A 12,060-nucleotide genomic window follows, 5' to 3' on the forward strand; every position below is an offset into this window, starting at 1 on the left:
AGATAACAGGTTATTGTAATAAATACAGGGTTTTCTCGCGACTCTTTCCGCATGCAGTTTGATTATGAGAAAGTCATTACCCAGAATAAATAGTGGTCATTTTGCATTAGGCTGGTACTACTTCGAATTGAACTAATTCTCTTCACTTTTGATTGTTTGTAGATGAACCAAGTAAAGCCATGGATGGGGACTTTTCCAGCACTCCATCTGCAGTGGATCACGGCGTGAAATGATACCTGTGCAGGATGCCATTCCAATAGTTCCAACGTCTTAAATAGATTTCAATTCACAGGTTAATGACCTGCCTGTCTATTGAATTGTACAGATAGTAAATACAGTTGCACTCTAGGCTTTTAAAGCAGAACACTGTGACTCCCCTCCTCCCACTCCTACAAATAATGTATTTGCTTAAAGTGCCCAAACCATCATTTTCTTTGTGTGGAAGCATTTCAGGCTGGTTTTAATATCTAAAATGAAAACTGGAGCGCTCAGCCTCTACAATACTTTCTGTGTGTGTCATGTGTGAGAACTGCCAAAGTTGCCCCCCTGCCCCACCTTACTGTGCATTCATGATGATTGCAAGGCACTGCTCGCACAAGGACTAAGATGTGTTTATTGACTATCAAATGTACCACCTTGTGCTGCATTTCATACGGCTGTAATCGGTTTAACCTGGTTGGCCTTATTTTTGTGTGCATTAATAAAGTTGTGTGGTGTTCATTAGAAGGAAAAACGATTGATGTGGTGCTCCTACGACAATCTCGCTGTGCCAGTGGAGCTTCTTGCTTGCTGCTTTATGGACCCGAAGGATTATGAAGCCAAACTCATCAGGACCAAGCCCACCTAGAGTCAGTGCAATGAATGTCGTGTTTCAGTGAAACTGGTCCAGAGACGACATGTGCAGTATTGAGAACTAGTCCATCAGACTACATAGGTTTTGCACATCATTTTACTAATGTATACATTCATGAAGGCTATGAAGTCAGCAAGCTGGGCGCTTTCCAAATGGTAACCATGGACACAAGCTTGAGGGCATGAATATCCTCTTTTCAGCAGCGCTGCACAAGGATAAAGAGTGTTTACCGGTAGATCTGCTGGTGTACCCCTGAACTGACCTTGTGATAGTGTTCACCGATGATCTGGTGGTGTACCCCTGACCTCGGGATTAAGAGTGTTCACCGATGATCTGCTGGTTTACCCCTGACCTCGGGATAAAGAGTGTTCACCGATGATCTGCTGGTTTACCCCTGACCTCGGGATAAAGATTGTTCACCGTTGATCTGCTGGTGTACCCCTGACCTTGGGATAAAGAGTGTTCACTGTTGATCTGCTGGTCTACCCCTGACCTCGGGATAAAGATTGTTCACCGTTGATCTGCTGGTGTACCCCTGACCTCGGGATAAAGAGTGTTCACCGATGATCTGCTGGTGTACCCCTGACCTTGGGATAAAGATTGTTCACCGTTGATCTGCTGGTGTACCCCTGACCTCGGGATAAAGAGTGTTCACCGATGATCTGCTGGTGTACCCCTGACCTCGGGATAAAGAGTGTTCACCGTTGATCTGCTGGTGTACCCCTGACCTCGGGATAAAGAGTGTTCACCGTTGATCTGCTAGTGTACCCCTGACCTGGGTACCTGTAGTGATATCTTGACTATCGGGCAACAGCTGGTCACGCCCTGTGTGAAAGCAGCTGAAGGGCAGCAATGTGCCACGTGTTCCACCGTAGTGATCAGCAGTGCCCGCTCCCGTGGCTTGGACGCCTTAGCAGGGGAGGAGGGAGATGCCACAGAAGATGCTCAGACTAGAGTTGTAAAATGTGGCAACTCTCGATGTGTTCATGAAACATTTCAATATGTGTCTAAATTCACAGAAAGGCCCAAATGTGCCACTGATGTGCTCTGTCATTTGCAGTTCTTTGAGCCGCCAGTTCGGCCTTTGCATTGTGCAGGTCACTGAGGCAGGTCGTGCTGGATAGTGGCCTCTATGGGCAGCATCGAGATGATGGGCCCTCTGCGCATGTTAGTTCTATCTCGGACATATTCTCATCTTACGTTTCTTCGGATGCCACTGGAGTAAAAGTATTGATTGCCAGTGAAGAGCAGAACTCAGGGGTTCACTACTTTAAGCCCGAAGGCTTCTAATCTGCAGCACTCAAACTGGAATGAAGAAATGTTTTCCTCTCGATTCACGTGGCTGAGCTGTTGAATCGTCTCAAAGGGCTTGCTTAGTTTTCTTCAGTTCAATGGTAGCGTTTCCTAACCCGACTGATCTCCAGTCCCCAAACTGATATATATCAGCTGCAACTCCCTGTGGGAGCCATTACACTGCTTTCTTTTGCTGTTCTTATATCTTCATTCTGTGCCCCTCACACCCTGCAATGCTAGAATCTCATTAAGAATATCCCCTTACCTCCCAACCCCACTATCCACAAAATTAAGCAACTCATTGTGGTAAAATGGCTGCAGTGAGTTTGGCGGATGCCTCTCCTGCAGCCCTTATGCTATTCCCATAAGTCCTCCACACCCAATTACCTATGTGTTTGGAGCCTCTGGCAGGACCCTGTATCTGCTCAGGCCTGACCCCAGTGCCTTTCTAGTTTGTAAAATGAGTTTCGAGTTGGCTGACCTCCGATACATGACGGGCCACAGTCATCCTGGCAGGAGCATCTTTTCTTATTGTACTCAGAAGGTTGATTGCAAACCATTCTGTTCGTATGCGGGCAAACTGTTGTCCATGTTGGGGTCGTTAACTCCTGATGAGTCTGTCCTGCAGCTGCTTCATGGGGAACAACTGATTTTCTCGTGCAGCATCTCTGACTGCAAAGTGCTCTCGCGTTTTTCTGGACTCTGCAGGGGAAGGTATAAGGACGGTCGATTTCTTACAGTCCAGAATGCATGTAATCGATCTTCCTACCTGGGGTTGGAGGGCTGCTGCACCTCTCATCCCACCTGCATTCTACTAGGGATGCTGTGCTGGTGGCGCGTCCTTACATAGCCCCCACCTCAGGTTCCTAAGATAGGAGTAACTCAGCACACTGTTAATATCTTCCTTTTGGAAAGGTTTGGGATGAAGAAAAGTCGTCCTAGTGTGCATCTCAGCAGGGTGCAACTTGATAAGTTTCAAATGTATCTGGGAGAGATGTGATTGGTCATCTGCGATGGAGAGGGAGACCTTACTGGCTCCAAGTATGGGGCAGATTCATAGAAAGTGAGTGGTGGTTCATTGTACATGTAGCATGCATGTGCATTTGCCACACTAAACCTGCCTACAGGGGAATTTAATGAAGTGTTGAGATAGTGTCTTAGCCAGAGGCCCTTCCCAGCGGGAAACAGACTACAAACGCTCTAAGGATGTTTTGTTCCATCCCATTGCCCGGAGGTGATGGGCAGACCTGGTTACTCTGTGCACAGCCTACATTCAATGTCTTTTGGCGTGTGGGAACGGTGCTCACAGGTCTCCCTATCACACATTGGGGATTAACCATTGCAGAGCATCAAAAGGAAGGGGGCTCAGATGGAGGCCTTGAGAGGGCCCTGTGCCCCCTCCTACATAGCAGATTTTCATGAATTGATACTAGCTTCAAGAGCTGCCGAATGGATTCTTGTTACCCAATCCCAATGACCAGACGGTCTGCACAGCCTCTTTGGGATAAGTGCATTAACAGGATGTCGGTCGTAAACCAAAAAGCCCAGCTTAATTGAATGCACACAGCCAATAAGGGGCTGCTGCCTCCTCCAGTGGCAATAGGTAGAGTGATGTAATGCTTCTCAAAGGATGCTGATCCCATTGACTAGCCTGCCCTATAATTCTAATCCCTTACTACAAGGTGACTTTGAATTGCAAACCTGGATTTCCTCATTGCTCATTGTTCTTCAGAAAGTGTGACCAATGTTGACAGAAGGTCAAGTGCTGTGGGTAATTCCATGACAGGCAGTGGCTGGGCTGTGGTTTACAACCGCACTGTTTCATGCTGTAGAAAATGGTCCAGTTCGACGCCAACAGAACTGAACCTCATTACGTTTAAAGAAGGGGTCAAGATAGTTGGTCTCAGTAAGGTTTTCTTTGCAAGAACAAGAACATGTAGGCACTTGATCATTCTGCATCGCCATTGCACCACACCCAAAATGAAGGTAACACTTCAGCAGGTCGTGATCCTTCGCATAGGTACCCGCTCAGCTGTTCTCATAAAGCCGGACCGCTGATGCTACTCGCCTTCTTCCAGGGCAGACTTCTAAAATGGAGGGTGTCAGCTCAGGTTCATGGACTCTGCCATTGCGGGAGGGAAGAGGAATTTCTACTTGATATATTTGGTCGAAATGAATTCCAGTTCATCATAAAAACATTGAGAGGAAAACTATGATCATGCCTAGAAGTTAAGCAACATGTCTTTGAGTTCAATGCAGCACAGCCCGTCCCTCTCCGCAGTGGCAGAAAATGCCATTTCCAAGAAAGACCAGACTTTTAAGCAGGCAAGTAGAGTCAGAACACTGGGTGGAGACTAGGACAGCCACCAGTGAGAACTTAAGGGAATGGTGATCATATCAACAAGAGAAGAGGTCGCTGTGCATGGAGTAAGGTGGTGTTTAGGGTAGAACTTCAGGCACACTGGAGAGTGGTTGCAGAAGAATGCTTAGAGGGGCCGGTCTTTGCATTGGGCTTACTTGGTGGTTTGTTGTTTAAACTTCAGCAGAATGTTCCTTGGCACCTGGTGTGCTGGTTGTGATGTGGAAACGCTCTTCTGAAAGCCCTTCTGAACCGTCCCTACAGCCGCCGACTTCCCATCAATCCAGTGCGTTAGCCATGTGGTCTGCACAGGGCATTAAGATGTATTGGTGAATGACCTCGTCTTCTGTGACCTCAAGTTCTTATTTGGAAGAAAGACTTTTTGATTTGCCTCCCACTTCTGTTACCTTTAAGAGGCTGTCCTTGAACACTCCACGCACAGCACTGCAATTGTCGGATTAAAGCATTGAAGGTAGTCCATGTGAACTTGCTGCCCTCACAATATGTGCAGTTTATTGTTTACAAAAAGAGCACTTTAAAGATTGAGTCACTCGACCTTCAATGTGGTCAGCCCAAACAGTGTGTAGTTCTCTCCAATTACATTAGTGCATTTTAAACATTCTCCAATTAAGTAGTTGAACCCCTCTACAAAGTATGTTCCATTCATTGATGAGCACTGGAAACCTTTACTGGCACTTTGCAGAAAGATAAAATGTTTTTTTCTTTCTTTTTGTTGCTACTTCTGTTATTGTATAATTGTCTCTTTTCTGAATTTAATAGCAAGTTGTAGCAAATATTATACTAGAGCTTACCCGCAGTATAATTGGTACTCTGTTTAATTCATGTAATTCCTTTTAATTGTGTAGTTTGTGCTGAGGGAGCCATTCTTGGCATCTGTGTGGTTTTACGTTGACTTTCTCTCTTCTGCTTCTCTGCGACATGGAAGGACCGCTGCTTTAGATGCGTTTCATATATTTGCAGTTTCTCTGAAGAACGTCTGTGTCGACCATAAAAGGTGTTAACATGCTCTACACACATTTCTGATTCCTAGAAAAATCTCTTGTAAAAGTGTGGATCGTTTGTGTCCATAACATTTAGCACTAAAGTACATTTTTGTGTATAAATAAATATGTATATGTATAATGCCATGGCTTCTGCCAATAGGCTTAAGTCATGAATTTTTTTTAAGGCAAATGTAAAGTTTTTATCTGAGATGCAGCGACTGTTTGCAATTTTCTCAGATTTGAGGGACCAAATGTAACTATATATATCTTATACAAAGTGCATCTTAAGGATGTGAGCTCTTGTCATATTTCTGTGGATAAAACACCATGTACATTAATTCATTGTCATTAAATGTTATTTAATAACATGATTTGGCCTATTGTTTGTGTTTTATTCATTTGGATAGACAGTTGTGTGGGATTTCTTACCATTTGAACAATGTTTTACTGTACTTTTTCATATAGCAACATGGGCCCCACACAGTCTTCTCTGTTCTTGTCAGAGGTGGTAGGGAAGTAAGACAACAAGACCTTGGGCGATACCTAATGTGATTAATCCTACAGAGACATCCCAGATTCACAACTTAGAGATTCCTCCCCTGTGGATGGGGACAGCAGATACTACCTGATCCTAACCCTGGGGGTGGTATCGGGAACAGGATCACATGGGAGGAGAAGGCTATAAAATGGAATGTGGTGACTCTGTGAGGAGAGATGTGGTATCCATCCTCTTCTGAGACTGAAGGTTCATTAATGCCTGAATATTTAATGTCATATTGTCACTGTAGGACCTCCCCTCCCAGACGTACACAAGGTACCAGGTGTAAAAACCTTCTATGTAAACATGAAGATGTTCCTATGTCAGAGTTAATGTTACTGCCTTTTTTAAAAAAAATGTTTTTATTTCATTTAGTTTTTACAAACTTTTTGAAAACTTTTACTTTTACAATTCTTAATTCCTAGTTTCCGCAGTGACAGTAAAACAAAAAAGACAGCAATCAAATAACCAAAAAGCAACTGATTGGAAGGGAACTCGCACTTGGCTCGTCTCATTTAGTTCCTGTCTTGTGGCCATTGATAAAGTTCATTGCACACTTTCCTTGATTGCAGTCTTAGTTGTTTGCTGAGTGTGTCTTCTCTAACTTACTGAATGTGACATCTGTTGGGGTCACTCATTCTCCCCATACGGACTAGTCGCCTCTAGTCGTATTTGCATTTGGTCGAGGAATCTCATCATTGCAATCAACAGTGCTCGGCTCTCACCAATGTGAAGGTGCTTCCACCATTCCGCTAGATCATATGTTTGAACTTTGCTTCTCTCCTTTCCGAGGCATTTTTCTCATTGGACTTTAAATTCAGTGCACCGCAAGACCAGATGTTTTAGATCTTCTGTTTCAATTTCGCAGAACCTGCATTTCGATTTGTCCATAGGAATCTTCCTGCGATGAATTAAGACTTCCTTGGTTTCGTAGATATTCAAACTAAATTTCAGGTATAGCCTTCTTAGGCGTTTACAGGGTGACAATATTAGATAGGACGGGAGCGTATTGCGTCTTTTCGCTTCTGGAGGCGTATTCTGCATAGCTTTTTGTGACAACCTTTTATCATTGATTTCGATCCAGTCCCAGTCAAGCAGTTTCCTCTTAACCAGATCTGGATTCCACCACAACGTTTTTTCGTCTGTGCCCAGTTGTACTAGTATCTCGTGCACTGATGTTTCCAAAGATGCAAAGCTGATTTTTCATGTCCTTTTTCCTCCGACAAGAATTTTACAGATGGGAGGTTTGCCTCCACGAGTGTCTTCCTGAATAACGCCAACTTATTCCAGGTGATTCTTGAGTTAAGGGTAGAAACTCCAACCTCATACAATACACAGGCTGTAGGTGTGCTTAAGGGGATCTGGAGAATCTTTTTCCAAAAGAGACTTTCACATCGGGCCCAAACTTTATAATCACAACCGAACATGTTCTCGGCGCCGTAGACGAGAATTGGAGTCACTTTACCTTGATAAAATCTCCTTATCGGCTCGTAAGAAAATTTGCTGCATCTTTGCTGTAAGATAGTGACTTGAGCTGTTAGTAATTTGCAGCTATTCAGGAGTTTTGTTACCATTGGGGTGTCATTGATGCTAGAGTTGATTATGATCCCTAGATATCTTGTATGTGGTACCTGGTTTAGTTTATTTGAACCTATTGACCACATTGTTTTTTTTTTTACTAGTAGATCTATCTCTTTGGTTTCCTAATATTAAGATCTCCGATTTGGCCACATTGATGTCAAGGCCTAAATCCTCTGTGAAGATTTTGAGAGCTGAGAGTTTTCTTTGGAGACCAATCAGAGTTTGGTCTAGGATCACCATATCATCTGCATACAAAATATGGTTTATTGGCACTCGATTTATCTGTCGTGGAAATGACACGACATCTGCCAGAGCTATTCCTACTTCGGATATGTAGAGGTTGAACAAGGTGGCCCCTAACGGGCAACCTTGCTTCACACCTCTTTCCGTTGGTATGGGGTTGGTTAGGTTTCCCTCACAATCTAGTCTCACCTGAATATAGGTGTCGGAATACAGCTCGCGGATAGCGTGGATGAGACTCTCATTGCACCCCCTTTCTTTGAGTTTTTTCCACAGGGTATCTCTATCCACGCCATCAAAGGCATTCGCCATGTCGATAAACGCCAGATATATTTTTCGTCCCGTTCTAATGACGTAGATTATTAACGGGTTCAGAATGAGCAGGTTTGCCCCACAACCTACACCTTTAACAAAGCCTGTCTGGCGTTCATCGTATATTTTCTCTTCCATGTTACTGCCTTTAATAGTACTGATCTTCCAAAGTGTAATAAACCTAAAAGAGAACCTATAATTCCATTAAATCTTCATTTAAGGAGGCCACCAGGGGGCGCACAGGCAATGGCTGCCTGAGTGCACAGCTCCCGCCGAGGCCCGGGAATCCGAGGGGATTGAGCCTCCTCCCCCCCCCCCCCGAGACCCCCCTGCGAGCACAACTTAGGAGGCCGACTCGGCGGCCCCCCGACGAGCGAAAGAACGGAGCTCGAGCTCCCCGGGGAGCCGGAGTACGCAACCCGCGGCGCCTGGGTGGGTGACGCAGCAGGACAGGAGCGGCCTCGGGACCGCGAGCAAGGCGGTCTCACCCCGGGCGCACACAGCACCCCAGCCCGACTAGCCCTCACTCCCCCCATCAGCTGCCCCCCCCTCAGGGTGTGGGGATGCGGCCGCGGATCGGCCCTCTCAGCCCCTCCCCCCGCGGCCCGAACCAGAACACAGAGCGCCGGGGCGGCCCACGCGGCGAGGAGGCGGCATCAGGGGGACTGGAGCAGCGCCCCTGGGGAGTCGGCATCCGCCCCCCCCCCTCGAGAGTGAGAAGGAGCGGGGTTCCCCCCCCCCCCCCGGGGCCAGCAATGCAGGCGTTCACGGCCCGCCGGAGGCAACACGGCCTGAAGCAGGGGTGACCAGGGTGCGAGGCCCCCGCCAGCAGTTGGTGGGGCGTGTGCCCGCCCGGGGGTGCCCCCCCCCCAGGACTCACGGAGCGAGCCACAATGTCCCCCCCCCCCCAGGAGACCGGAGGAGGCCCCAGAAGACCACGAGGCACTGGAAAAGGGTGTGAGGCCCCTGCCTGGGAACGTGTGCCCGCCCCCCGGACTTTGTCACCCCATTTGGAACACCTGTGGAACGCACAACCCAAGTAAGGAAGGACGGGCCAGCAGGGGACCCCCCGCCAGGGCCGCGGGGATCCAGACGACAGGACACAGGAAAGAACCACATGAGCTGGAGGGAAGCCTTGCAGAGATACCGCATCCGGGGGGTTGTAAGAGGTGACAAAGGCTTAACCCGCAAAGGGACCATGGCCCAATCTGGGGACGCTTCCCCCCCCTCCTCGGCGGCAATGGAAAGGGGCTTTGCCACGATCCTGCAGGAAATAAGGGACATGCGCTCCGACATTGCCCAGAAATTCGAAAAAATGGACCAGAGGGTGGACAAGATTGAGGACAGGCTGCTACAGGTCGAATCCAACCAATCCTCCACAGCAGTCCAAGACATACAATATAGCATGAGGCTGGAGGCCCTGGAGAGGAGGGACGAGGAGAGGGCACGGCAGATGGACGATTTCGAAAACAGGGAGAGGAGGAACAACCTCAGAATCTTTGGGGTGCCCGAAATGGAGGGGGAAACGGAGAGGGACGTCACCCGAGCAGTACGAGACATCATCACTCTCTTGTTCACGGAGGAAATGACAACCGAGCCAACTTTCGACAGGGTGCACAGGGCAGGGCCGGGGCCCCCCGGTCGATTCTGGTCCGATTTCACTACTACTCAGAGAAGACGAAGGTGTTGGAGGAGGCCAGAAAGGCTAGGGAAATCACCTACAACAACGCCCAAGTCTCTATATACCTAGATCTCTCCGCCTACACGCTGGCCAGGCGTAGGATGTGCCGCCCTCTCACACAAGTGCTCAAGGAAAAGGGAGTGCGCTACAGATGGGGCTACCCCTTCTCCCTGACTTTCGAATACATGGGCCAAAGATCGACCCTGATCACGGAAGAGGACATAAGGGGAGCCATACAAGAATATGCAGTGGACACGAACCCCCGTAGGGGCCCATCGGGGCCGGAGCACGGGAGACCCGACGGCCCAGGTCCGTCCGGCGAGAGGAGGAAGCGCACCGGCGCGAGGAAATTCAGGAAAATTAACACCCCCTCACCATCAAAGGACGGAGAACGTAACGACTCCGAGGACTGAGCACGGGGGCACCCTGGTGTGCCCTGGTCGGAGGGACGCAGACTCAGAGGATTCACTACTATCAACGTCCCTATGACCTGCAAGTAGGTGGGGTTCGCAGAGGGGTCACAGACGTGGGGGATCTTAGGGGGCTCAAGGAGGTGAGCTTCTAATGCAGATTGCCTGGCCGAGGTGGGCAGGTTGGTGGTTCGGCCAAAAGCCAGCGATGGCAGAACTACTTGGCTGGACGCCGGGGCGGGGGGGCGGGGGGGACCGAGGGAGTTGGGTAAGTTCAGTTACGGTTCGGGGAAGGGGGGCAGTTGGGGTTTTGTCTTAGGCCCACCCGGGGGGAGGGGGTGGGGGGAAAAGGGGAACACAGAGTTGATATAACGGAGCACACGGGGAGGAGCGCAGGGGAGGGGTTGACCGAGAGAGAGGAACATAGTGACCATGGCTGACGGGCTGTCCGCCCTGGGGGTGGGCTCACTTAATGTCCGTGGCTTAAATACCCCCACCAAGAGGTCCCTGCTTTGCAGGGAATTTAGAAGGGCACACCTGGATTTTCTCTTCGTTCAAGAGACTCACTGGCCACTGGGTAAGGAGCCCAAAATGCGGGGAGGGGGAATTGGCGAGGTGCACAGTGCATCCCACAAGTGCAAAAAGAGAGGGGTCGCCATCCTAGTAGCAAAACATGTGGGCTTCGAGAATGAGGCCACGCTGAAAGACCCTGGGGGTCGCTACCTGCTGGTGCGGGGGTCCCTGCAGGGGGCCCCACTGACCCTAGCTGCCATCTATGCCCCAAACGAAGGCCAAGCCCAATTCTGGGAGGAGGTGGGGGACAAACTCAAATACTTCATCCATGGCACGGTGGTGGTGGGGGGGGGCTTCAACATGGTTCTAGACCCCATCCTGGACAGGAAACGTGCAGGCCCGCAGTCCTCCAGGGCTGCGGACGAGATCATGGCGCGCACCTTCCAAAAAGTCAACCTAGAACTGGGCCTGTCGGACACGATCCCCGTCCCCAGAACAGACTCCCCCTCCTTTACATATTACTCAGCCATCCACACGTCGTTCTCCAGGATAGACTACATCCTGGTAGACGAGACCCTACGTCCATTTGCCTCGGGCCACAGGGTAGACCCTGTCCCCTGGTCGGACCACGACTTGGTCTGAGTTACAATAGCAAGGGGAGGTCTACACGAACGCAGAGGGAGATGGAAGTGCAACGACTCCCTGTTAAAGGACGAAGTCCTATCCCAGGAGGTCCTCGAGGCCATCACGGAATTCTTTGAACTTAATGACAACGGGGAGGTGGGTTCACATACCCTCTGGGACACCTTTAAGGCGACCTTACGGGGAACCCTGATTAAAATGGGAGCCCAGAAAAAAAGGCAAAGGGAGGGCCAGGGAAAGGTACCTCAGGGAGAAAATCGCCCTACTCCAACCTGGGGGTCCCCCCACGGTTCTCCTAGACCGCGATCAGGTGACCGCATTGGACGACTATAGACTCCAATTGAAGGATCTCCTTCTCCACAAGACGGAGAGGAGTATCCAACTGGTCAAACAAAAGTACTATGAAAAAGGGGACAGGGCGGATAAGATTCTGGCTTGGAAACTGAGGGAGGTGCAGAGAAGCCGATTAGTGAAAGAGGTCAAGAACGAGGTGGGAAAGGTAGGCTACGACACACCCCACATTGGCGATGCCTTCCGCCGATATTATGAGAAACTATATTCGTCCGAGTACAATGGGGAGGAGGCGGAGATGGTGGGGTTCCTGAATTCAATCCAGATCCCGGCCCTGACCAGG

At 49.1% G+C, this 12,060-nt stretch overlaps 1 protein-coding gene across 4 annotated transcripts in view; it reads left to right on the forward strand.

Moving 5' to 3' along the window:
• Window positions 1-5,880, forward strand: part of WASHC4 (WASH complex subunit 4) — a 1,230,387-nt gene extending 1,224,507 nt beyond the window's left edge. For all 4 annotated transcript variants that reach the window (XM_069629940.1, XM_069629941.1, XM_069629942.1 and 1 more), the window contains one exon: window positions 163-5,880. In XM_069629940.1, the coding sequence (XP_069486041.1) occupies window positions 163-233 (71 nt within the window). In that variant the 3' untranslated portion in view covers window positions 234-5,880. The remainder of the gene's footprint in view (window positions 1-162) is intronic.
• Window positions 5,881-12,060: the final 6,180 nt, after the last annotated feature.

Source organism: Ambystoma mexicanum, chromosome 12, assembly GCF_040938575.1.
Source record: "Ambystoma mexicanum isolate Mex_15411 chromosome 12, UKY_AmexF1_1, whole genome shotgun sequence".
Classification (NCBI taxonomy): domain Eukaryota; kingdom Metazoa; phylum Chordata; class Amphibia; order Caudata; family Ambystomatidae; genus Ambystoma; species Ambystoma mexicanum.